Source organism: Alosa pseudoharengus, unplaced genomic scaffold, assembly GCF_046254945.1.
Source record: "Alosa pseudoharengus isolate Yale_2024_CS ecotype anadromous, Long Island Sound unplaced genomic scaffold, YU_APseudo_1.1 YU_APseudo_1.1_scf_18, whole genome shotgun sequence".
Lineage (NCBI taxonomy): Eukaryota > Metazoa > Chordata > Actinopteri > Clupeiformes > Clupeidae > Alosa > Alosa pseudoharengus.
In genome coordinates this window covers 6,294,225-6,322,034 of record NW_027468650.1, presented here as the reverse complement: position 1 = coordinate 6,322,034, position 27,810 = coordinate 6,294,225, and the positions used below count along the sequence as shown (strand labels likewise).

General features: G+C 41.2%; 1 protein-coding gene and 2 non-coding genes across 3 annotated transcripts; 1 reads left to right on the top strand and 2 right to left on the bottom strand.

The window, feature by feature from the left end:
- Positions 1-3,719: 3,719 nt before the first annotated feature.
- LOC143131835 (olfactory receptor 8A1-like) lies at positions 3,720-10,117 on the bottom strand. The gene is made up of 5 exons (XM_076291422.1): positions 10,060-10,117; positions 9,795-9,958; positions 9,145-9,576; positions 8,742-8,972; positions 3,720-3,791 (listed from the first exon to the last, which is right to left on the bottom strand). The coding sequence occupies exons 1-5, from the start codon at positions 10,115-10,117 to the stop codon at positions 3,720-3,722; spliced, it is 957 nt and encodes a 318-aa protein (XP_076147537.1).
- Positions 10,118-12,297: 2,180 nt separating this feature from the next.
- Positions 12,298-12,462, top strand: LOC143131863 (U1 spliceosomal RNA). Its single transcript, XR_012988225.1, has one exon. It is a non-coding gene; the product is annotated as a U1 spliceosomal RNA (small nuclear RNA).
- A 12,599-nt stretch (positions 12,463-25,061) lies between these two features.
- LOC143131864 (U1 spliceosomal RNA) lies at positions 25,062-25,226 on the bottom strand. The gene has a single exon (XR_012988226.1). It is a non-coding gene; the product is annotated as a U1 spliceosomal RNA (small nuclear RNA).
- Between the last annotated feature and the right edge of the window lie 2,584 nt (positions 25,227-27,810).

Sequence of the window (27,810 nt, the reverse complement as noted above, 5' to 3'; positions counted from 1 at the left end):
CCTCTTTTCCCAGGTCCAGTCTTATTTATTTATAAAAAAAACTCGTATTACTATGTTATTAATCCATTATTACTTTGTTATTACCCCTTTTTTTTTCTTCCCCTTTCCCCGCCCCCCTCCCCTTTTTTTAGTTTCTTCAGTTCTCCACCCCAGTTCTTCCACTCCCCCTAGACTACCCAGGACTTTTACTTTTTATTCTTTTCACCTTTACACAATTTAGATGTGGTTACCTTTTATTTTTGCAGTGTCGTGTTGATTTTCAAAGGTTGTTTTCATGAATTTTACACTTTTGATTTTTAGCACTTATAGCACTTTTGATTTTTAGCACTTATAGCACTTTTCCTGGTTTTAGTCTATCCCTTACCCCCAGCCCCAATTCTTGCACTTACCTTTTTCCTTTTCTTTTAGCCCCAGTCCCTAGCTTTAACCCCACCCAGCTGCTTGGCCTAACCCCAACCCCAACCCCTATCCCTTAACCTAACCTCCAGCCACTTGGCTAAATTCCAACCCCAGCCCCCACCCCTTAGCCTAACCCTAACCCCCACCCCTTAGCCTAACCCCAACCCCTTAGCCTAACCCCAATCCCAACCCCTTAGCCCAGGGGTTCCCAAAGTGGGGGTCGGCAAGGGGTGGGTCGCGAAATGATTTCTATAAATCAAATAAATTTTGAAAAAATAAAATTCAGAAAAATTATGACTGGATAAGATCACCATTCACTGTAACCACCGCAAGTCATCTGTCAGCCGGCATGGAGGACGCCCTGGTTGAGCTGTCATGTGACCGCACTTTAAAGACAGATTGTAGACGCTTGCTGCGTTCAGTCGAGAGGGAATATCCACAGCTATCCAAGGCCGCGATGGACGTACTGACGCTGTTTGGCTCCACATGCCTGTGCGAAAAGACTTTCTCTGCACTGACATATATTAAAAACAAATACAGATCGCGTCTAAATGTGGAGGATGGTCTCCGTGTGGCCGTCTCCACAATTAAACCAAGAATGGACTTGCTGTGTTCCATCCATCTCATTAGATGAGATTAACGCTGAAACATAGTTGCCAAAATGTAAATTTGCGCCGCAACAATATATGTTTACAACAGTTTGTGGATATTACCCTGACTGAGATATTCTTCTGTTAAAGCAACACCAAAGAGTTTTTTGTACATTAAAATATTGTTTCCAAAATCATCAACTCGTAACAGGGTGAACGGCACTGCATTCTCTTCGCGACCCTCTATCGGCTATAACCGCACTATGCAAGTTTGCCAGATCGGGTAGCGGATCTGCAGTTCGATGGAATGAGATAAGAAACTACAAATTTGACTTGCTTCTGAAGGTTGCATCAATGACCCCCAAGGTCACAGAGAGTTGGTTTTCGGCTAAAAAGATGCCACATTTATATTAGTGTTATGAAGAAACATAGGCCCTAAAACCTTTACTTTTTGAGATATTCACGAAAAATTTGTTTTTGTATTGTGCACAGGCCACGTTTCATGTATCAGCCCCTGAAGGTTGTAGAGAATCATATTAGGTTTTGGTTGATACATCATACTTTCATAAAATCATGCAACGTACTCTACCTTGTCTGTAGAAATTATTTCCAAAACCAGTGCTGGATAAACAAATAGCGTGCATGCGACAGGAAAAGTGCTTTGGTGTTGCTTTAAAATGGAAATTAAAGTAATGTTTCAAAGTTGCACTCATGTTACATGGATATTAATATTTGACTAAGGTATTCTGCTTTTATCATATAGTAAAGTTCTATATGTAAAATCATAACAGGCTGCTCTGTTCTTTTGTGTTGTCGTTAAGCCCGTGTTTGGATAAGCCTAGTGCGTATTAGTCTGGTCAGTTTAGGGCAAATGGCTGCAAAAAATGATTAACATTTGAGCCAATGTTTTTCTGCTCATTTAGGGCCTAATAAACAAAAAAAATGCAAGGAGCCCAAAAAATTAGGTGGGGGAAGACCCTGAAACGGCCACGCCCACTTTTTAGACCCAGAATTCTGTATCTCGGCCCCTGAAGGTCACAGAGAGTTGGTTTTCGGCTAAAAAGATGCCACATTTATATTAGCGTTATGAAGAAACATAGGCCCTAAAACCTTTACTTTTTGAGATATTCACGAAAAATTTGTTTTTGTATTGTGCACAGGCCACGTTTCATGTATCAGCCCCTGAAGGTTGTAGAGAATCATATTAGGTTTTGGTATGAATCTCATCTTATATCAATGTTATGAAGCACCAAACTCCCTAAATTACCTTCATTTATTTTAAATATTGATGCAAAAAATTCAACTTAAACTGTTGCAAAAATCTGTATTTTAGCTTTGAGAACCACCTAAATCTATGGAATTTATTCTGAGTTACTGAATTTACTTGGATGGATCAGATGAATCTGGGATAGAAGAAATGTAGTTGACCTCTACGGTTGAATTTTTGTTTGAAACAGCTGTATTGTATTAGCCTGACAAGCCAGACCCACATTAAAATGTAGGGTCTGGGCACTCACCGTTCGTCAGTCCGAGGGGCGGGATAATCGGTTGTCTTTCAAATTCCCTCTGCACGCAATAGGACAGCGCTATGAGTCCCATGCGTTTCCGACCAGCGGAGCTAGTTGGCTAGTTCAAACTTTTGCCAACTTAATAAAAGCTTAACTCGTGTCACACTGTTCGCCAACAGCAACATCCATCTTATTTGTTTTCAAGTAGCAGGGAATTCAAGCCCAACCGTTGCAACTCTGCCATCAATCATTATATTAAGCCCGCCTAACGACTCTATACACGATTTGATTGGCCTGATAGAAGTTTAATTTTTCGAGCTCATAAGCCAACAGAGAGTTGCTAGACTAGCCCTGGCAGCAAATGTAATTTGCTGCCGCTAGGGTGCGTCTAGATTTCTAGGCTAGTATTGTATTGTTTATCAGACTATATTTGTGTTTAACTTGTTTACTAAAAAATCTGTGAAGTTCTGCTTTTCCCTGATTTGATGATCTCCCATTTGACTGAACTGGCATGTGCTTGACTTAGAAATGTCATGTAAATGAAAGCACAGTGTGCAACGTTTTCATTTTTAAATCCACCACAGGAACTTGGAGGAAGGTACTGTACATATAGATTGATAGATATATACGTTATTGATCCCCAAGGGGAAATTTAAGGTCCCAGTAGCTTAAGACACCACAACATACACTACAACATAAATAGGATGATAAAATAACAAATCCACTAATAAGGACAGTAAAAGATACTAAATCAAGGATCCACGTGAATGTACGAAGGATGTTTAAGCATGAGGCTCTTGCGTGAATGGGCAGGGACTGACCCTGTGTTTTAATATGCAGTGGTAAGGTGCTTTATGAGGTGTGTGTCATAGTGCAAATAAGTGCAACAGTGCAGGGATAAAGTCTAGAGACTAGCAATAAAAATGGACAATATAAGAAACCAGCATTAAATATGGACAATATAAGAGATAAATGTAAGCATAGTAATAGTTATAGTATTATTATATGGACAGTATAAGAGAAAATGTAAATATGGTCATAGCCAATAGTCTGTTTAATCTTCTCCCCTCTGGAAAGCGGTACGGGGCTTTTCTGCCCAAAACATCATGCCACCGCCACAGTTTTTCCCCCCAGGCAATAGCCCTCCTAAATAACTCTTAAACTTGGACTTCATTGCACTTTTTTTTTTATTTAACACAGCACTATTTACATTCCTAATAATTTATTGCTCATAATGGTCCTGTCGGTCCTTGTATTGTGTTTTCTTGGGTCTTTCTGTTGCACTTTGTGTTGCCTGCATGGAGAAGACCAAATCAAATTCCTAGTATCTCTGTCATGGTGAAATAAAGTTGAATTGAATTGAATTGAATTGAATAAGAATTATAGCAGCAGTGCAAGGATAGGAAGTGATTTGAAGTAATAGGATATCAGCCATTGGTCAAGTATGAAGTTAGACCACAGTCCACAGTGGAGGGAGGGGTTGTGCATGTGGGCTAATATTGCCCATAAATAGTGTAGACAGTGCAAGCAGCAACACAGTGGGCGAGTGGACAGTCCGTACACAACATTGTTATAGGAGGTCATACAAGTGTAGAAGAGGGTGGAGAGGCAGGTAGACTAAGCAGAGAAGTCGATCTCTTCTCTTCCCTTTCGTGAAGCATTGAGGAGTTGTATGTCCCTGGGGACAAATTACTTCCTCAGTCTGTCAGTTGTGCATGGCAGTGAGCGTAGTCTCCAACTGGTCAAGCTCTTCTGCTTTGGAGTGGATGACAGTCATTATCTAAGATGTTGATTAGTTTGTTCAGGGTCCTTTTGTCTGATATTGAAGTGCACTACAGTCCAGCTCCCACGACAGAGCCAGCTTTCCTTACCAGCCTGTCAAGTCGCCCAGCATCCCTCTTCTTGGTGCTTCCTCCCCAGCATACCACAGCATAGCAGAGGCCGTGGCAACAAAAGACTGGTAAAACATCCAGAGGAGCTTGCTGCACACATTGAAGGACCACAGCCTCCTCAGGAAGTACAGCCTGCTCTGCTCTTTCCTGTAGAGTGCTTCAGTGTTGACTGACCTGTCCAGTTCATTATCCAGGTGTATCCCCAGATACTTGTAAGTGTTTACCACCTCCACATTGACCCCCTCAATAATGACTGGCAGCAGATCGGACTTAGACCTCTAGAAATCCACCACCATCTCCTTGGTCTTAGCAGTGTTGAGTTGTAGGTGGTTGAGTTTGCACCATTGCACAAAGTCCTCCACCAGGCTCCTGTATTCCTCCTCCTGTCCATCCCTGATACACCCCAGAATTGCAGTATTATTCGAAAACTTCTGCATGTGGCATGACTCTGTGTTGTAGCAGAAGTCTGACGTGTACAGGGTGAACAGGACTGGAGAGAGCACAGTTCCCTGTGGCGCTCCGGTGCTGCTGATCACAGTGTCAGAGAGGCAGTTCTTCAATCTGACGAACTGTGGCCACTCTGTCAGGTAGTCTGCAATCCAGGATATTTTGAGCATCTGCAGGAGCTTGTCACCCAGTCTGAGGGGTTGGATGGTGTTAAAAGCACTGGAGAAGTCAAAGAACATGATTCTCACAGCACTTTTCCCCTTGTCTAGGTGAGAATGCGTCCTGTGTAAGAGATATGTGATGGCATCGTCCACGCCCACTTTCTCCTGGTATGCAAACTATAGTGGGTCTAGTGCATGCCGTACCTGGGGTTTGAGTATTCCCAAAACCAGTCGCTCCATGGTCTTCATCACGTGTGATAACTGCCATCACCTTAGAAAAACCTATAATTTTTGGACTGGTTTACATTGTTTCTTAGAAGGTTGTTGGGGTCCTCATCTAACAAAGAGCCATAATCAACTTAAGCACTAGTATGCCCAATGAGTAGATTTAGAGCTTTTGCCCAAACAAACTGCATGGCTTTCATGAGTAGATTTACAGAAAAAGGTGGCTTGGGCGGGCGCTGATTGATTCAGTGATAAAAAAAGGTTTTTCATGAATATCTCAGAAATTAAAGGTTTTAGGGCCTATGCTTCTTCATAACACTAATATAAATGTGGCATTTCCGCATCTTTTAAGCCGAAAACCAACTCTCTGCAACCTTCAGGAGCCGAGATACAGAATTTCAGGTCTCAAAAGTGGGCGTGGCCGTTTCAGGGCCTTCCCCCACCTCATTTTTTGGGCTCCTTGCATTTTTTTCTTTATTGGGCCCTAAATGAACAGAAAAACATTGGCTCAAATGTTAATCATGATTTGCAGCCTTGACCCCATTTTTGCCCCAAACTGACCAGACTATATGGCCGGTGCGCACATTTTATTGTATTTTTTGAGTCACATCCAGGGATAGTGGGGGTCGCCAGTCTCTGGCACGGTTATTTTGGGGGTCGCGGGTTGAAAAGTTTGGGAACCCCTGCCTTAGCCTAACCCCAACCCTTAGGCCAACCCCAGCCCCTATCCTAAGGCTAACCCTTACCCCCACCCTCAGGCTAACCTCAACCCCCAAGGCCGACTCCAGCCCCCCACCCCTTATCCTAACCAGCCCCTTGGCCTAAACCCAACCCCTACCCCTCATCTTAACCCTTCATTAATTATTTATTTAATTTTCTTCTTTCTTTCTTCCCCTTTTCTAACATACATAATTTCTTAATTAAATATTTCTTTATATATATATTATTTTATTTATAGACAGTTGACTTCTTCCTACCCTTATTCCCCTCCTTGTTGGTGTGGTTGGATCCAATCGGCCAGTGCAGTCACAGTCACCCACTCCACCAAATATCATGTTCCCCTAACCCAGTGTTTCTCAAAGTGTGGTCCGGGACCACTGGTGGTCCGCAAGCTATCCCAAGTGGTCCGCGAGCAGACGTTGTAAAAAATAATATAGATGAGTTGTTTGCAATATTGAACCAACTTGTATGTAAATCCAAACAGTTCTGCAACACTGCCTATGTAAGCTATGCCAATTTAAATCATATAAATCCTCTGACACAATAAGCAAGGTGCAAAGATTATAAGCAAGGTGGTTCAGTGAGTAGGCCTATTGTGTCTATTAGCTAGGTGGTCCGTGAGGTTTTTCTAATGGTTAAGTGGTCCTTGGTCTATAAAAGTTTGAGAAACACTGCCCTAACCTTACCCCGAGCGGGGAACATAGGACCTGGGGAACATAGGGATGACCCCAAATATGTAACCTATATGATTATCATTTTTATCATAGTGGAGCACAATCAAATTTTAAATCAAAGTCTATCATGCCATTATGATGCTAGATAGCAACAAGGCTTGTGGTATGGATAATATTACAGTTGAACATTTGAAGTATGTCACAGACTCTGACCTCTGATTGCCATGTGCTTAACTGGTTTCCTTGCCCATGGTGTCCTCTCTATTGTCTATACATTGCTGTTATAAAGGACAAAGCTGGCAACCTTAACAGCATGGATAATTATAGGCCTATTGCATCTCCAGTATTTCTCTAAAGTGCTACAACCCCAAATCAGAAAAAGTTGGGATGTTGTGTAAAATGCAAATAAAAACAGAATGTGATAATATACAAGTCTTGTAAACCCAAAAAGCAGCAAAAAGAACACAGACAACATATCAAATGTTGAAAATGAAAATTTTGACGATGGTAAATATCTAATCATTTTGGATTTCATGCTTTCAAAAAAAGTTGGGACAAGGAATGTTTACCACTGTGCTGCTTCACATCTTCATTTAACAAAATTCTGTAAATGTTTAGGAATTGAGAAGACCAATTGCTAGAGTTTTGAGAGTTAAATCTTGTCCCATGCCTACCCAATATAGGATTTCATTTGCTCAACAGTATGATGTATGCTTAATCGTGTTTTTCATTCCATGATGCACTTAATTTGACAGGTCTGGACTGCAGACAGGCCATTTTAGCACCTGGACTCTTCCTCTATGGAGAAATACTGTTTAATGTGCAGAATTCATTTTGCCATTGTTTTCCTGAAATATTCAAGGTCTTCCCTGGAAAAAAATATTGCCTGGATGGCAGTACTGTACATGTACATGTTGCTCAAAACTTGTATACAGTACATCATTCAGAATTGATTGTGCCTTGCCAGATGTGCAAGATGCTCATGATGTATTAATGCACCTCCACACCATACCCCTACATCTTAACTTCTAAGAGACTCTGCCTCTCTGGAAGGCTCTTTTTCATACCCAATCATGTTGCCAGTTAACCTAATTAGTTGTGAAACATTCTTCCTTTTGGTTTCTTTGCCGTTACACAACTTCTTCAGTATTTTGTTACCCTCATCCCAACTTTTTTTAAATGTGTTGCTGGTATCAAATTCAAAATGAACATATATTTTCCATGAATTTCATATGTTGTCTGTGTCCTTTTGACATCTTAATATGAGTTTACGAGATTTGCAGATTATAAAAACTTGGAGTTATTATGAGTCTTGTTTGATTAAGTAAAGGAAAGTAAATGTGTTTGAGTTGGGGTCAGTGTACCTACTCAATAAAGGTGGACAACAGCTCAATGTTTTTAACTCTTTTTTATTAAATGATGAAGCGCAAAATGTAATGCAAGACATACATCTTACATGGCAGTACACATCCAGACAGGCTGTAAAACATTTAATTTATCTGAAAACTCTGCTAAGGTCCAGTCAATCTTACGAAACTATAATTTAAAGAGGGTGAGAACATTTCAGAAAACCTGTCAAACGATACAGTTTATGGCATAACAAATGACATAGCGTTAAGAAAGCTTTGGGAATTGCAGCCCAGGTCAGTATGATCATAATGTACATAATTGAATCATTATTTTACGTTCTCTTCTATTAAAACATTAGCAAATTCAGACCAACATGATCTCAATTTAATGACAATACATGCTCTTATAAATATTTTACCAATAGCTTATGCGTTACTACATTTAGCATAACCTAGCATAACCTACATTGTCCAATGTTAATTTTGCATTGAGTAGACTTTAAATTAAATCATAAATCAAAACATGATTAAGTAAAACAACTAGTTTTATGAGTTGGTGTCACAGTGTGTCAACACAATGAATAAAGCTTTTTATGAGTACATCTCCATCTAATTTCATTTAACAGCAAGATATTCATCAATTATCAAACTCAGGACAAAGTCAACATTACACTTTTGAATATTGACCAACCAGTAATGATAATGCTCTCGGACTAAGAGAGTCATCTCTTGAGATAACACATAATCGTATGTTTACAACGTTGTCTGCATACTACTTTCCGAATCTGTGGAAGTTGAAGCCCATAAATTATTGGATTCAATAGTGGAGGAAAAATCAAAAACTGTATAGCCAATGCATTACGTACACTAACTGAAAGGTTTTCTGACCCCTCCCAGCCATACAATATATCAAACACTGCTGTAATGATAAAGATGGCCAAAACCAAAATATGGGGCAAACAAGTTTTAGTAAACTTTGTTCTGCCCTCATTGGAGGATATACAAACCTGAACAATAAAAACATGAAATAAGAATAAAAACAAACTGTGAAAGTACACCTGTCATTAGTATCATGCCCCATACCTGGTTGGCTATGGTTTGAGAACACGCCAACTTTAGTATTGAAGTATTATCACAGAATAGTTTACGGATGTGAGATCCACAAATGGGTATTCTAACAGTAAGAACAAGAGCTGTTGCTGTTGCCAAAAGTGGATAAGCCCAGGCCACTACAAGCAGTTTAAGCACAGCATGTGGAGTCAAAATGCTGTGGTATTGCAGTGGTCTGCAAATTGCCACATAGCGGTCATAAGACATCACTGTAATATTTGTGATTTCACAAACAACAGAAGTATAAATCACATAACTTTGTATTAAGCACAAAGTGTAGGTTATTGTGTGAGTATCAGATTGCAAGTCCAGCAAAAATTTAGGGTAAAAACCAACAGTTCCATAAAGGCTATTCAAGCATAGATTAGAGAGGAAAATATACATGGGCTCATGGAGGCTTTTTTCCATGATCACTGTTAAGATCAAAGTTAAGTTGACTGTAATGATTAGGATATAAAGGATGAATACCAACAAGAAGTACATAGGATTATAAACTGATCCCTGCAGTCCAGAAAAAATAATGAATTTAAAAGTAGACATATTTTCCATCGCCCCAGGCTTCAGTTGTAAAATCATGAGCTGGCATTTAGATATATCCACAAATAGTCACACCAAGTAACACTATTATACCTCAAAGTATTTCACTGATCAGCCATAACATTATGACCAACTGCTTAATATTGTGCAGGTCCCCCTTTTGCTACCAAAACAGCCCTTACCCGTCGAGGCATGGACTCCACTAGACCTCTGAAGCTGTGCTGTGGTATCTGGTACCAAGACAATAGCAGCAGATCCTTTAAATCCTGTAAATTATGAGGTGGGGCCTTCATGGATCGAACTTGTTTGTCCAGCACATCCCACAAATGCTCAATTGGATTGGAATCTGGGGATTTGGGGGATATTGGTCACTTATGTGTTGTGTTCTTCAAACCATTCCTGCTATTTCTTTGTAGCAGGGTGCATTATCCTGCTGAAAGAGGTCACTGCCATCTGGGAATACTGCTTCCATGAAAGGGTGCTCATAATCTGCAACAATGAGCATGTTTACATGCACCCAAATAATCCAATCATTATCTGATTTCTGGTGATATCGGATTACTCAAATGGTCATGTAAACAGCAGAATCAGTGATGGATTACTGCACGGGCCTACTAGGCCCAGGCCCAGGGGCCGAAGGGGTCAGGGGGCCCTGAAGCCCAAGCCTTTGCATGGAATCATTGCCTCAATATCAACAAATCAGGATGTAGGCTATGAATCTGATTGAATTTAGTATTGGCCATCCCCAAAATGCACCAGAATACAGGAAATCACATCAAACAAATTAAACATTTTCTGGGGGAGGACCCCCAACCCCTCTCCTCCCACATATGCGACAATTAGTGGGGGGCCCTTAATACATCTGGGCCCAGGGGCCCGAAAATTCATAATCCGTCCATGAGCATCATGCAATATGCACAGCATCCTTGCCTATTTTAAGTTGGTATACTGAGATGGTGATGCTCTTTAAGTGGGTATACTGCGTGGTCCTGCGTATCAAGTAGACCATTGGTTCCCAAAGACTGGGTCGCGACCCACAGGTGGGTCCTAGGAGATTTTATTTGGGTCGCCAGCATAGCCAAGTGACAATTTATGTTGTGTAATACCCCTAGCTTATACCTTATATAGATTAGGAAAGCTAACAGCTTTCTATTAGGATCTAGTTTGTTAACTACCACAGTCACGAGTTGGGTCGCGATAGTCTGTAATTTTTAAAAAGTGGGTCCCCAGAAAAAAAGTTTGGAAAACACTGATGTAGACTACACCATTGGATATGCATTTGCTAATCGGATAACGGCCATTATCGCATTGTGAGAAAAATCATATTAACACACCTAGATTTTTCCCCAATGTATACCGTCAATCAGATTGATTTTGTTCTTTTACATCTGCACATGTATAAATATTGTAGAAAACTGATGTAGTCAAAACAACAACAAGAATGGTGTGCAGCAGTCATAATCCATCAGCAAAAGTCACTGCTGGAGTGAACTGAATAAAACAACGCTTATCCCGCAGAGGAGTTGCTTATATCTCGTGATAGCGCGTCTTCAGCTGTGCTCTCGCCTAATCATTACCAATTTGCAAATGCATTGTGAGATGTATTTTGTAATATCTTTATTCTTATTATGTTTCCCATTGTAGCCTAATCGTGTAATTTCTAATGTTTTGCATGGATGTGCGCTGGTGCGCGTTCATGGAGGATAGAAGGATGGTGCGCCCGCCAATATGACTGTTGACAATGCGCTCTTAAAATAACATATAAACAACGCGCCATAGACTTCTGACCAGGTTTCTCTTGGTCAGTGGCGTAATGCGTTTTAGGTGGTGTACAATGGCCTAGGCCACTCCCTAGGTTGTTAATTACCACACCCCTCGGCGCATTGCTTAAAAAATAGACGTGCAAAATAAGAAAATAAACTTTGCGTCAGGTGGAAAACGAGCCATTCTCCTCCTCTCCACCTCCTTTGTGATCACAGCTAATTGTTTATTGGTTTATTTGATAGGGACAATGCATATTAATGAACATTGTGTAATAAACACCATGTAAATATGCCAGAATTAGTAAGAAGAACTACTTTTCATCTGCAGTCCCTAGGCAGGTGACATAGGACAACACACTGTAAAATTAAATACATAATGGTGACATATGCATTAACAGAATAAACAGAACACAACAGACAAACAGAAACAAAACAGAAATACATGAAGACAAGGAGGACATAACAGTACATTGACAGAATAAACAAACAAAATGAAACAAAAATACATGAAGACAAGGACATAATTCATACACCTCTATACATTCAATTGATAGTAAAATTGAGTGGGTGATGAAATTACATGTGTGGCAGTTTAAAGTGAGTGCATCTCTGGTTTTCTAGGAGCCAATGTTGAATGAAGCACACTGTGGTCTTCCTCACCCCTCGACCCTCCTAAAGTATCTATCTGTCTATCTACCACCACCATGGACTCCAGCACAGAGTCACTAACAACCTCCCCCTGCATCAGGACACACAGAGCCCCTCTCTACCTCCCCCAGCTTGTCTGTTTCCAGCAGCCGGGTAAAGAGGCAGCTGAAGACAGTACAGACCAGCACTGCGGGAATCTGCAGCACCTATTCAACATCAACCTGTGTCAGGAGAAGATATCCTGCCTTGGTCCAGTATCCAAGAAGTCTTCTTACTACTGACCTGGCAGGGGAGATACCATGATCAGGAAGGTGTTTCACCTTTGGCGAGGCTCTGCCATTGCACTTCGGTGGTAGCTGACCCGAACGAATTCCCCAAATGTGGGAATCTCGACTGCATCATTTTTTTGAGGCAGCCGTGGCCTACTGGTTAGCGCTTCGGACTTGTAACCGGAGGGTTGCCGGTTCGAACTCTGACCAGTAAGCACGGCTGAAATGCCCTTGAGCAAGGCACCTAACCCCTCACTGCTCCCCGAGCACCGCTTTTGTTGCAGGCAGCTCACTGCGCCGGGATTAGTGTGTGCTTCACACACTAGAGATGCGCGGTTCGCGGTTACAGCCGCGGACTCTGCGGTTAAACCGCGGATCGGGCGGATGACGTGAAGAAATATAATATTTTAATGAAATTCGGGCGGGTGGCGGTTGAACCAATCAAATGAAAAAAATATAGCCTATACATTGTTCAATTGTGTTACCTACATCCGAAAAAACGAGCACACTTTGAAATAGTAAAATTTTCATCAGGCAGTTTGGCCTAGTTGCTTCTATGCATGCTGCTTTGTTTATCTATCAGAGACGGTGTTGCGGAATTGGTGTATTCCGATGTTTCACTGAGCAACCCCTCACGCACGCACACACACACACACACACTAAAGGTAACAAAGTTTAAATTAAGTAGGCTGTCGTAGGCTACCGGCATGTTTTCCTCTCCAGTGTGCAATAAGAAAGTAGAATAGGTACAGTGCAAGTTGACCGATGATTCATCTCCCATGTCGCGTCTCGTTGCAGAGCATTGGTAGACCACTAAGCAAATCTGCAACCTATGAGCCCAGCTGCCAGTATTGGAAGAGGCCTAAACATCTCGTAGATGAGACTGACTGGGTTATTTTGTTTCGATATTATATATAAAACACATAGTCATTGTAGCCTACCATTCAGGGAATAGGCATTTAAAAGGGAGACAGATTATGGAGTGATATGACTCAGAACTGACATCGGGCAATGGCAGTGCGAGATGTTCAGAACGTAAGAGCTAAAACTTCTACAAGCTCAGTAACATCCACAGCGGAAAAAAGAAGGTAAGAAAAATAGTCGGAAAACTTAGATGTGTAAGGCAAGCAAGCAAGTTGTTACTAAAAATGTGAACATGCACGTTGCACTGCTGTGCGGTGGGTTACAGTGCGTAAAGTAGGCTAGCCTATAATGTGAATGACTTGTTATTTTATTAAGGATTTCTTTCTTTTTGCAAAAAATAAAGTACAATAGGCATTCATTAGTAGGCTAAATAGCAGCATGTTCAAATGATGTGCCAAATTGCGTTTTTTATTACAATGATAAAATTGTAGGCTACAGGCCGATGTGCGTTTTATTTGGAGACTTTTGCGAGACAGAGACTGAGTTTGCTGCTGATATTCATAGCCAATGTAGGACTTTAGCCTTTTAATATATTTGCTGCATTGGATCAGTCTTTCTAGAACAGGCAAGAGCTTTCTAGCCTCACGTCAGCAGCACCCCATCACCCATACATTAAAACAACCAGCGGATGGCGGGCGGGTTCGGTTTTGAAAATTGGTCAAAAAACGTTGGTGCGGATGGATGGCGGATGGATGATAAGTTTTGCTATGCGGTTACGGTTGAAATAATAGCCCATCCGCGCATCTCTATCACACACACACACCATTTCATCAAACCCCCCCCCCCACCTACCCTAACACACACACCAACCCCCCCCCCCCCAACACACACACACACACAATTACACCATACCCCTCCAAACACACACACCCTACACACTCCACCCCCCCATACACACACCATTTCATCACCCCCACATACACACTATTTCACCCCCCCCCACACACACACACACACTCCATTACTACTCCTCCCCCCCCACACACACTCCAGCCCCCACATACACACCATTCCCCCCACACACACACACAGCTACACATCATTGAGCACAATAAATTTCCTTACTTAGGGACCGTTCGTTATTTATAAACGGGATCACCGGAGGGATTTTGAGTGCTCCGATCAAAAGTTGCATGACCCTCCCCTGCCTGCTACATAATTTTCAACGACCCTCCAGCAGCATTTTCAAAAATGACATGACACTCCCCGGCCAATTGTCGATGTCTTCCGCCCACGCTCTAACGCGTTATGAAAACACATCAACATATGCTACCGCCCTAAAACCAACCTCTGCTTTCTGATCTTACACATCACACTTCACCAAGATGGTGGCCATTTCAGTAGATTTACTCACTAATATTGTTGTGGAAACACAATAAGCATGGAAACTAAATGCACACTTCCTGCAACTGCATTAGCCTACTTGAAAAGTTACTCCTCTAGTAAGTATTCACATGAAATAAAACAATAAAGCATTGAGACCATTCAACAAAGCACACTGGGTAATAACAAATTCAACACTTGTTGCTATGGACTCGTCTAGGCTTCCTCAGTCATTGTAAAGCTGCCGAAGCTGAACATTATCCAAAACTCAATTTCTCAGACGAGCGTCAATTTGGGAGCTTGCTACACTCCTTCCTTCTCAAATGACTTGAAAAGGCCGTTTGCACAATTTCACAAATAATCACAGGGACCGAAAAATACCTAACATGCCAACTTTTTCCGGGTTTATCATTTTAACGTTTCCCCGCTGTCTTGCCGTTTTAATATTTTCCCGTAGAATATCCCATATTACTGTAATACTCTCATTACATTAGTCCTGCATTCTGGCCTGTCTCTGTGTTGTCCTGTTGTTACCCCTTGCCCTTCCAGTGAAACAGATGTATTCAAATCATCGTTTTGCTTGCTTGAATGCGAACTCAGAGTGATGTTAACCTAGGCCTATTTAAGTTAACGACGTGGTTGTTGTGAGAACACGATTCATTAGCGCTTGCAGTGTTCGGCCGTAGGCTATGCCTACGTGCGCACCTGCCAGGCTACTCAGCAGCTAGACAAAGAATTCCCCCTGTATATTCACTCCAAGTTGGCCTACCATAACTTACCAACTACACTGTAGACCATAAACTGGCTATTTATATGACCAAATGTATTTGTTCAACTTTATGAAGCAGAATTACGCACTGCTACTTGGAACGTAACACATTTTTGTTGGCAGGAGATGCTTTATGTTAAGCATGCACACTGTTTAAAGTTAGGCTACACGGTAAACTACAAGTAAACCAAAGTTAAATTTAGCTTTTTTAGGGCTGGATAAAGTTGACCAAATGGATATAGGCTGTTAGGCGTGAATAAAGTAGGCTACTTTGTTGCTCCAACCCTTCCAACGTTAATGGGGACGAATGTTGACATTTTCCGTATTTTGCGTGAGAAACCCTGGGAAATCTCCCTTATTTTCATTGTTCAATGTTGACAGAGCTATGGAACGAAAGAGAACGTTATATGGCGACAGAAATCAACAATCAAACAAGCCACTTTGATTTTTTGCTGTTTTCATTCATACAAAAGATGGGTGACCCTGAATAGCTTAGGGGGTTGTCCAGTCCACATTCGGGGTGGTTTTGTCATCAAACGTCTGGCGCAAAAACGGCTCTCATGTTTCTTGTTCTATGTATCAGTCATGGGTGTGTTTTGGGCGTAACATCCTTTAAACCAATGAGAATGACACGTGTAAGGTTAGGGTTAGGATTAGGGTTATGGTTTTAAAAAAGGGTCCTATGTTCCCTGGTCCCATACAAAGCGGGGAACATAGGACCCGGGGAACATAGGTACGCTCTCACATATTTGTGTTTTAGCCCAACTGTATTGAGATGTAAATGGCATGTGGCTTTACTCATAGGCCACAGCATGGGTTTGGTGGACACATTCCAGGCAGGCAGGAGGCTTTGAACATAAAAAAAATAAAATAATAAACTCGAGGGGCCCTTTCACATACAGTAGATCTCTGTTTCTCGAGGTCACCAAGTACTGTCGGTACAAAAAATAAAGCTCAAATTGCTGCAGCCAACAGCTAGAGCAGGCAGGCAGCTACAGTGCTACACTCTGGGCACACTCATCTTTAAAATCATGCCCCCCCGAGTGTAACACTGCAGCTGCCTACAAGGAGCCTAAAGCGTCCTACATACTCGCCACTCCCGACCGGTAGCGCGACAATGTGACGTCACGGGAGCGCCGTAACCATTTAAACTCCCATGTGGTGGTTGCGACACTAGTTGCAATATTCTACTGAATTGGCATTGGCCTCAATGGCAGTAAAAACTACCCTCTGTGATGATACTTCAAACTTTGGCTGCTGCTATTCACAACTACCATCATTACCATCTAGTTTCCAAGGTGTGTGCAGCTAGATAGATAGATAGATACTTTATTCATCTCGAGGGACATTTTAGCTAGCTGGCTGGTGCTGAGAGATGTTTGTGTAATTTCCTAAGGTGGAAAGAGATTTTTTTCAGGTCTTAGATATCCTTTGGTTGAAAATAAATATCTTTGTTACCTTTTGCTGGATTATTGGCATGTCCCTGGGTCCTAGGTCTTTCATCTTAATTCCCTCTCTCTGGTAGCTTCATTAACTTATCCAGCAAACTATTTAAAAATCACGAACTCTCGCTGGTCACCTAGCCAGGTTAATTTCCCTCTCTTCTCAAACTGACTATTCAAACATGTTTGAATGAGTTGGTGAGTTGCACAGTTTTGAAAACAAACATTAAGGGTTGTTTCAGGGCCGTAGTCACCATAGACATTGAGGGGGACGTGTCCCCCCCAATATTCAAATATGACCAAAATGTCCCCCCCAATATTTGGACATAGAAAAATAAAGAAAGAATAAAGCGCTATACTAGGAAACCAACACGTATCTGAAATGTAATCAAACGTAAATAACGCACAAATTAGTGACCTATGGTTCCAGAGTAGCCTACACCCCTGAGTGGTTTGTCCTGGTGATTTTCCGTTTTTCGTTAGTGGCGTGCGCTATCAAAAGCTTCCATTTACTGCACCCTGTGTTGAGGTAGGACTGTCAACAATATCGCAAAAGCTACCGGTACAATTTTCACAAAACTTCTTGGAAAGGTGTAGCACAGGCTAAGGAAATCCCATACATGTTTGGACCCGATCAGAATGAAAGGGAACATTTTCCATATTGTAGCCTATTCTCGCAATGATAGCGAGAGTGAAACCTTTTATTTTAAATGATGAATTTGTGCAAGCCTGTGTCATTTCTTTCACGTCTTTCAACATAAAGAATGCATTCATATGCTAGTAGTAATGCCAGAAATTACCGTGTATAGGCCTCTTAGAAATGATTGTTGCATCTTGCATATTATTTGCAGGCAAAACGTGATCAAATGTGGCGATGTTTACAATACGTGATAGCCTACAGTTAATGTGAATCGCGGACAATAACCAAAGAAAGGAATTTGCACCTCCATTCACCAATTAAAGGCTGTAGTAGGCCTAGTGTTTCTACATGTTGGCACAAAACGTAATTTCTGTCAGAAGGCAGTCTTTAATGCATACAGGGGTAACATGAGGTGAGTCAGACAGAAGAGGGGCCTGTCTTAGTAGCCTATTCCTGAATCCTGTCCCTTTCAAACTACGTTAAAATTGTGTGAATTGTGTGATTAGCCGCCAACATAATAAAATCTAAATTAAAAGACAAAATCTTATTAGGCTCCAAACCTATGAGTCTAAGCCTTAGTTTAAACAAATCTTCAGGTGTAAGTAATAAGTTAAAAACCACAGTCTGTGTAATATAGAGGTTATCATAAGATACTCTAGTTTGTAATTTCTTTTAAAGTATACATTTTGAACACAAATGGAGTCACGGGTCCAGGGATGGACCAGTGAAGTTGCTTCTTCTCCACCCTTCTCTTTTCACAAAACTCACCAGAGGGGGGGGGGGGGGGGAATCTGTGTCCAGGGGTTCATAATCCATCCATGCCATGCCTATGTCCGTCAAAAGTTTGGAATAACCTAACTGACTGACCTAACTAACGACTTGTTTGTGATTTTTAATAATAGTTTTGCATGGTAGGAAATGTATTGAAATTCTGTTTGGGGGTCCCTTAGACCCCACCACAGATTTGGTCCCCCCCAATGTTGACAACATGACTACGGCCTTGGGTTGTTTTAAGGACATGTTTGTTCATGCCTGTAGGCAGCCACTCTGAAGCAGTAAAGGCGATTCAAAACGAGTCAGAAAAGTCGAGACAGGACCAATTGTCAAAATGTCGGTGTCCACCACTCTAGTTCATCCAAAACAAACCAGAAAAGGGACTCAAAATGCTAAATACCGGAATTTTGCTTTAAAGGAAATTACACGTGTCATTCTCATTGGTTTAAAGGATGTTACGCCCAAAACACACCCATGACTGATACATTGAACAAGAAACATGAGAGCCATTTTTTGCGCCAGACGTTTGATAACAAAACCACCTCGAATGTGGACTGGACAACCCCCTAAGCTATTCGCCAGTGACCATGCGTTTTAGATCGCTAAGATACAGCTAAGATATTTACTTTCACTACTGACTGACAATTACAATTAGCCTGAAAAAAGCAACACTTACCCCAATAATATTCAAATGACTGAAAAAAATACTAGGACATACATCCAAGCACAACAGCACACTTCTACTCTTGACAGTGTGCTCTCAAAATAGCTGTGTAGCACATTTCACTTTAGACCAGGTTTTTCTTGGTCAGTGGCGTTATCATTTTTGCCGTTAAAATAGCATCAAAATTGCAAAAATTTGTGACCATACGCGTGACCACACCCTTTCCCATCCTTAACACACACCACATCTGCAGAGACGTCAGAGTAATTTTGCAGATGACAGGTTGCAGAGTTTGTTAGCAGTCTGAGGGGTATAGTGTAATGAGGAAAGGTGAGACTACAGCCCCCTATGGTGCTCCTGACCACCTGCTCAGACACACATCCTCTCTGCCGTACAAACTCATAACAGTATCGATTAAAAGAGTATATACTCTTATACTTATACTAGAAGTCAAAGAACATTATTCTCACTGTGCTGCTGGCTTCATCCAGGTGAGTGTGGGCTCATTGAAGCAGGTAGATGATGGTATCCTCAACACCAACCTTACAGTAGGGCGGTGGGCAAATTGCAGTGGGTCCAGCGAGGTGGTCATATAAGGGAATGAGATGTCTCTCCAGGACTTTCATGCAATAGGATGTAAAAAGTAATTGTTATAAGTAAGGAAATGTATTGTGCTCAATGATGTGTAGCTGTGTGTGTGTGGGGGGGAATGGTGTGTATGTGGGGGCTGGAGTGTGTGTGTGGGGGGAGGAGTAGTAATGGAGTGTGTGTGTGGGGGGGTGATGAAATGGTGTCTGTATTGGGGTGTGGAGTGTGTAGGGTGTGTGTGTTTGGGGGGTATGGTGTAATGGTGTGTGTGTGTGTGTGTGTTCAAGGGCGCGGGAAGGGGGGTGCTGAGGGTGCTGCAGCACCCCCTGCTGGCAGGAGATACATTTTTAAAAATGATTATAATTTTTTTTAAATAATTACTAATTCGCTGTCTGACATTATTATGACCGCCGCGCAGCGAAGCGGCGGTCATATAGGTTTAGTCAGAAATTTATTTTTCTTTTCTTTTTTTTTTCTTTTTCGCATGCCCAAATTTCCATCAATGAGTCCCGGGACACTGAAAGACCGGGGTACACGAAACTTGGTGGGCATGTAACCCCACATGGATAGCATGGAACCATCGTTTTTCGTTTTGATCTGTAGCCCCCCCGCTGGACTGGACCCCCCGAAAGGAGGGTAGGGCAGACACAGTTTTCTGTGAATATCTCGAAAACCGTAGGGTTTAGGAGGACCATTTTTTTTTTGTATGTTGATCGCAAGGGGCCATGTCAACCCATTCCATAACCACTCATTTCATGTATAGCGCCACCTAGTTAAACACAAAAAAGTAAAAATGAGGTGTTGTAATTGAAGGTATCTGTGACCTAACATAGTCAAAACTGCACGAAACGATCATTATGACACCCTCTGTATGCACGCCAAATTTTGTGGAATTCCGTTCATGGGGGGCCACACAATAAATTAATTTATGTTACTATACACCAACTGGCCTGTAGGTGGCCGGAGACCGTTTTCTGTGAATATCTCCAGAACCGTAGGGCCTAGGAGGTCCACCTTTTTTATGTATGTTGGTCTTAAGGGGGCATGTCAACCCATCCCATTACCACTTATTTCATGTATAGCGCCACCTAGTTAAAAATTAAAAAGCAAAAAATTAGGTGTTTTCATCACAATATCTCTGGCTGACAAGGTCAAAACTGCACGAAATTAAAAGTGTAGGATCATTATGACACCCTCCGAATGCATGCCAAGTTTTGTGTACTTTCGTTCATGGGGGGCCTTACAATAAAATAATTTATGTGTACATTTAGTGACGTACACCAACAAGGATTCCCGGGACACTGAAAGACCGGGGTACACAAAACTTGGTGGGCATGTACCCCCACATGGTTAGCATGGAACCGTCATTTTTCGTTTTGATCTGTAGCCCCCCCGCTGGACTGGACCCCCCGAAAGGAGGGTAGGGCAGACACAGTTTTCTGTGAACATCTTGAGAGCTGTAGGGCCTAGGATGACCATTTTTTTCCGTATGTTTGCCTCCAGGGGTCATGTTAACCCATTTCATGTGCACACATGTGCACAAACACATACACACACACACACACACACATACATTCACAGTAATCATACGTATGACACATACTCACATAGTAGACATATTATTTATTATTTATTTATTTAAAGAGGAATGCCTCTTGAGATGTGGCATCTCATTTTCGAGAGGGTCCTCGATAGGACTGGACAAAGACAAAGGGACAAGATACTACAGTACAGTACAGTACAACATACACATTCACTCACATACAGCCCTCTTCCCCCAACCCAACAGCTCCCATTCCCTAATAATACATACATATACACTTATATACAACAAGCATACATCTACATATCCACATATATATATATACAGAGACACATATATGCATGCGCACAGTACATACATACACATATACGAAAATATAGACACGTACGCTCACATATCTATAACAGGGCATATTGACAGATCAGACAGATCAAAGACACACAAAAAGCATTAATGAAAACAGTTACAACGGTTACTTGCTTTCAGATATGTGAACAAAGATGTCTTGAAGCGACTCAAAGATGTAATTGATCTTAAGGCCCCAGGCAGGCTATTCCAGTCAAAGGGAGCCTTGTATTTAAATGAACGCCTGCCGCTTTCTTTGGAGATATGTGGTACTGTAAATGATAGATATTCGGTGTGCCTCAAACTATAGTTTGTTTGGTAAGGTATTAAATGTTGTTGCAGGTAGAGTGGATAACTAAGATGTATGCACTTAAAAATAAGCTGGAACCAATGAAACTGTCTCCTGGCGTTAAGTGACAGAATATTCAATGAATCATACAGGATACAGTGATGCGTCCTGTATGAACATTTCAACACAAATCTACAAATGCTATTAAAGACAACAGTCAAGGGCTTAAGATAGGTCTCAGTGGAGTTCTGGTATACTACATCAGCATAGTCTATAATTGGAAATAATAATTGCTTCACAATTCTCAACCTGATCTGCTGTGTAAAACAATTATTAAAACGATACAACATCCTTATATTACAATTCAACTTTCTTATGATATGATTGATGTGGGTTTTATAGGAGAGTTGAAAATCAAGCCAAAAGCCCAAGTATTTAAATTCATCAACTCTGCCAAGAGCGGTGCCATCTAAAAAGTTAATTGACAAGTTTGTTTGTTTAACAGTAGATCTTGTTGGGAAAAGCATACAGTATGATTTCTTTTTATTCAACAGGAGGTCATTACAGTGGAACCATTTTTGAATAATATCAAAGTCTGTCTGAAGAGTGTTCTGTATCTTAGAAATATTAGAGTCGGAATTATAGATCACTGTATCATCAGCATATAAGTGAATAGAACAGTCTGAGCAAGCTTGTGGAAGGTCATTGATAAAGACTGAAAATAGGAGAGGCCCTAACGAAGAACCTTGAGGGACACCCTTTTCCATAATGGCAAAGGAGGATAGACTACCCTGAAAAAGGACACACTGTTGGCGAAAATGTAAGTAAGAGCTAAACCAAAGAAGAGCTTGTTTAGAGAGCCCAATAGCATGGAGTTTATCTAAAAGCATGTAATGATTAACAAGGTCAAAAGCTTTGGTTAAGTCTATAAAAATCGCTCCAGTAGACATATTATCATCGAGGGATGATGATACATCATTGGTGAACTTCAATAAGGCAGTTGTGGTGGAAAATTTAGGTCTGAAACCTGATTGATGTTGAGACAAAATAGAAGACGCATTAATATAATTATATAATTGATTAAATATTAGCTTTTCGAAAACTTTTGCCACGCTACTAATAATGGAAATGGGTCTGTAATTGTTAAGGTCAAATGGATCACCTCCTTTATGGATTGGGGTTACCCTGGCACATTTCCATCTTAATGGGACCTCACCAGTGGCTAAAGATTGATTAAATAAATCGGATAGTGGATATGACAATATGTCAGAGGCGACCTTAATGAACTTGGTTTCCAGACCATCTAAGTCTTTACCACTGCCTGTCTTCAGTTCAGATATAGCTCTCTGTACATCAATGGGACTAATAATTGAAAAAGAAAAAGAGGTAGGCCTATTACAAGAGTATTGAGCCATATTTAAGATGTTGTTGGAATTAGAAGACTGGGTTTTGCAGATTGAAGCAAAATGCTGATTAAAAGCATTAGCTATTGCAAGTGGATCAGAAAGAGTATCATTTTTAAGTCTAATTTTAGCTGGAGCACTTGGATTAGATTTGTTAAATAACTCATTAAGATTTCTCCAAAATTTCTTGGGATCATTGTAGTTATTTGATAGAGAACTTTTAAAATACTCAGATTTAGCATTCCTTGTTTTTGTAGTACATATATTTCTTAAGTGTTTATATGTTTCCCAATCTACAGGGTCCTTAGTCGAACAATATTTACCCCATGCCTTATCCCTATGTACGCTTGCATGCACAGGCACATACGCAGGCACACACACAAGCACGCACACACACACACACACACACACACTCACACACACCCACACACATAACATAAACATAACACAAACAATCAAGAATTTCTCAGAATTATGAACAGGCAAGATGGAGGTGGGGTTGTATAAAATTAATTTTACATGTGAAATCTATGAACTAATCATGTTTTGGTACTTGTTGTCTAGCAGATACCAGTGAGAATTGAGTGTGGATAATGCAATTTAGTGAGACAGTTAGAATCATATAGGCCTTTCAGCGTGATTTCTTTTTGTGGAAAAAATGTGCTGGACTGGGCGGCGGTCATATTTTGTACCGCTCTGCGGTACATCTAGTTTATATTTTTGTATGTGAAATTATGAGTCAAATAGCAAAAAAGGGTTATGGATAGGTTCGAATATAGGCTACTAAAAATTAACAGTTATAGAGATCAACGTGAACGTGAGTCAGTTAGGCTACTGTAAGAACCGTAGCTTGGTTTCAGCTATGTGATAGCGATCAAGTGTGTAGCCTAGGCCTACGGTTGATATAGACCTACATATTCTCTGCGATTTACACATTCAAAAAAGCATGGATAAGCTGAAAAAAACTAATAAATGTATAGCTAGTGAAATCATTTCACTATCCTAGTCGCTAAGATAGAAATTAGGACACATACTTGCTGTGGAGACGACACACTTTAGGCTATTCAGAAATTATTTGCGAGATCATTGCAGCCTGATTATTAGCCTATATTTAAAGCTTATACCATGGTCTAGGTTGAAAAGGGTGTCATTTAAAAAGTGATATACTACACCTATAAAATTATTATGACGTTGCTTGACAACACCTGAGTTAGTCCGCTCAGCTGTTACTTATCAACATTCCACAGCATTGCAAAAACAGCTGAAAAAACGAACGATTTTAACTCTAAAACTCATTTAGTATTAATAATTGATTTCATATTTATTTATTTCGTTAGTGACCATGGTATAACGGGATAATGCCCTTTGATGCGTCCATTATCAGAAATAAATGGACTTCGCAGAAGCAACCGTCCTCCGCTTCGCGTCGGACAGTTCACGCCTCCGCGTCGTTCATTTATTTCTGATAATGGACACCTCGTCGGGCATTATCCCTTACCTAACACCTCTGGTGTGATTTTGACAATCAGAAAAGTAATTTCAAAAGTATTTCAGCTATACTGAAATAGGCTAATGATGTCAAGTTCTGTGGGGTGGCGCAGTGGACTCGGAGTGCTGTCGCGGAACATTGGAATTTGTGGCTGCCCAGGACTTTTCTAAAACGTCTCGCTATCACCCGCACACCGCACTAAAATGACGTAGGCTATTTAGCAGTCAAAATCCGAAACATGTCCGGGGGGGGAGGAGAATCGTCGGACATCCATTATTTTTGTTATTCAGCACCCCTGGTCAAAAATAGGTTCCCGTGCGCCTCCTGTGTGTGTTGGGAGGGGGGGTTGGTGTGTGTGTTAGGTTAGGTGGGGGGGGGGGGGGGGGTTTGATGAAATGGTGTGTGTATGGGGGGGTGGAGTGTGTGTGTGAAGCACACACTAATCCCGGCGCAGTGAGCTGCCTGCAACAAAAGCGGTGCTCGGGGAGCAGTGAGGGGTTAGGTGCCTTACTCAAGGGCATTTAAGCCGTGCCTACTGGTCAGAGTTCGAACCGGCAACCCTCCGGTTACAAGTCCGAAGCGCTAACCAGTAGGCCACGGCTGCCTCAAAAAAATGATGCAGTCGAGATTCCCACATTTGGGGAATTCGTTCGGGTCAGCTACCACCAAAGTGCAATGGCAGAGCCTCGCCAAAGGTGAAACACCTTCCTGATCATGGTATCTCCCCTGCCAGGTCAGTAGTAAGAAGACTTCTTGGATACTGGACCAAGGCAGGATATCTTCTCCTGACACAGGTTGATGTTGAATAGGTGCTGCAGATTCCCGCAGTGCTGGTCTGTACTGTTTTCAGCTGCCTCTTTACCCGCTGCTGGAAACAGACAAGCTGGGGGAGGTAGAGAGGGGCTCTGTATGTCCTGATGCAGGGGGAGGTTGTTAGTGACTCTGTGCTGGAGTCCATGGTGGTGGTAGATAGACAGATACTTTAGGAGGGTCGAGGGGTGAGGAAGACCACAGTGTGCTTCATTAGCTGTGATCACAAAGGAGGTGGAGAGGAGGAGAATGGCTCGTTTTCCACCTGGCGCAAAGTTTATTTTCTTATTTTGCACGTCTATTTTTTAAGCAATCTATTTTTTAAGCAAATCGCCAACACATTAGGCCACTGACCAAGAGAAACCTGGTCAGAAGTCTATGGCGCGTTGTTTATATGTTATTTTAAGAGCGCATTGTCAACAGTCATATTGGCGGGCGCACCATCCTTCTATCCTCCATGAACGCACACCAGCGCACATCCATGCAAAACATTAGAAATTACACGATTAGGCTACAATGGGAAACATAATAAGAATAAAGATATTACAAAATACATTTCACAATGCATTTGCAAATTGGTAATGATTAGGTGAGAGCACAGCTGAAGACGCGCTATCACGAGATATAAGCAACTCCTCTGCGGGATAAGCGTTGTTTTATTCAGTTCACTCCAGCAGTGACTTTTGCTGATGGATTATGACTGCTGCACACCATTCTTGTTGTTGTTTTGACTACATCAGTTTTCTACAATATTTACACATGTGCAGATGTAAAAGAAAAAAATCAATCTGATTGACGGTATACATTGGGGAAAAATGTAGGTGTGTTAATATGATTTTTCTCACAATGCGATAATGGCCGTTATCCGATTAGCAAATGCATATCCAATGGTGTAGTCTACGTCAGTGTTTTCCAAACTTTTTTTCTGGGGACCCACTTTTTAAAAATTACAGACTATCGCGACCCAACTCGTGACTGTGGTAGTTAACAAACTAGATCCTAATAGAAAGCTGTTAGCTTTCCTAATCTATATAAGGTATAAGCTAGGGGTATTACACAACATAAATTGTCACTAGGCTATGCTGGCGACCCAAATAAAATCTCCTACGACCCACCTGTGGGTCGCGACCCAGTCTTTGGGAACCAATGGTCTACTTGATACGCAGGACTAGGGATGTAACGATTACCGGTATAATGATAAACCGTGATAAAAATGTTGACGATAACAATGACCGTTTTCTTTTGAAATATCATAATTATCACGGTTGATTATCACGGTGTTGAAACCGTGTGTTTAATCCTTCCCAGCTTCATCCGAGCCTGCTTTTGACATACAGTAGGCCTGGTACAATGAAGCAAAATTGGTACCCTACTTATTCTGTTGTCTAATTGATGGTTTTAACTGCGAATTGGATTACACCTGATTTTAAAAGGCGGAACATTTTCACCGCAAAACTTGCACTGTATCATTTGCACTCTGCGTCTTTTTATGTTTGCGTGCACATTAAATCCATTCCACTCACGTTATCAGAAGAACACAGTAGCCTAAAGTTTTATTTCGAACACTTACTTTGGTCTCACTCAGGGTAGGAATTTCACGGCGGCCACGTTTTTGCCCCTTGCGTTGGCCGTGATGTCCCTGAATGAATTTCTTTTACGCAGTGGAGAAAGTGACAGCGCAGGAAAGAAAGTGCGTCTAAATTCACCTATTCTTCTCAGTTGAACTACTCGCGAAGTAGCCTACTCATCACACAGACATCACAAGTATCACATGAAAGAGCTTTTTCTCAGCTTTTAAACGATGTTAGCCGCGAATTGCTGTGGTGAACGGTTCGCGAGAAACGTAAATAATATAATTAAATTTAATCATAAATTCTACTGAAGGTTTTCGTCCATCTCCCTACCCATTCCTCTCGGTGCAATACTTCACGAACCTTTCGTTTAACACATGACAAACCATATATCAGAATAAACAGCAGACCTTACCGAACATAAAGGTGTAAAGCAGTCCCCTGTACAGTTAGCCGTTCCAGAGTAATCCACTTTTGAATTTGCAGTACATTTCGACATGCATGGATGTCTCCAAATTTGGGCTTTAAGTTTTACAATGTGTTTAAATTGTTCCACATGATTTCATAACGGGCCAAATACAAAATAAATGTTACAAATATCGCCTATATATCGGTAAATCAGAGGACAGCTGACTAAGAGTTTGTGAAAGTAGATCACAAAATGCTAAGCATGCATCTAGGCTATTTGAGTTTCTTAAAGCTGAACTGTGCTTAAATTGTTCAATACATGATTTCATAACAGGCCAAATATAAAATAAATGTTAAATATAGCCTAGATATCTGTAAATATTAGATGTTAAGATGATTTGCAGTTCTATATAATATGTCATGTTTCATGTTTTTGTAATGTTTCATACAGTGATGCAGGTCTACTGCAGTGAATAGGCTATACAACTTTGATATTTTTTATAGCCTATGTGGCCTTTGTGCCCTCCACCAAATAT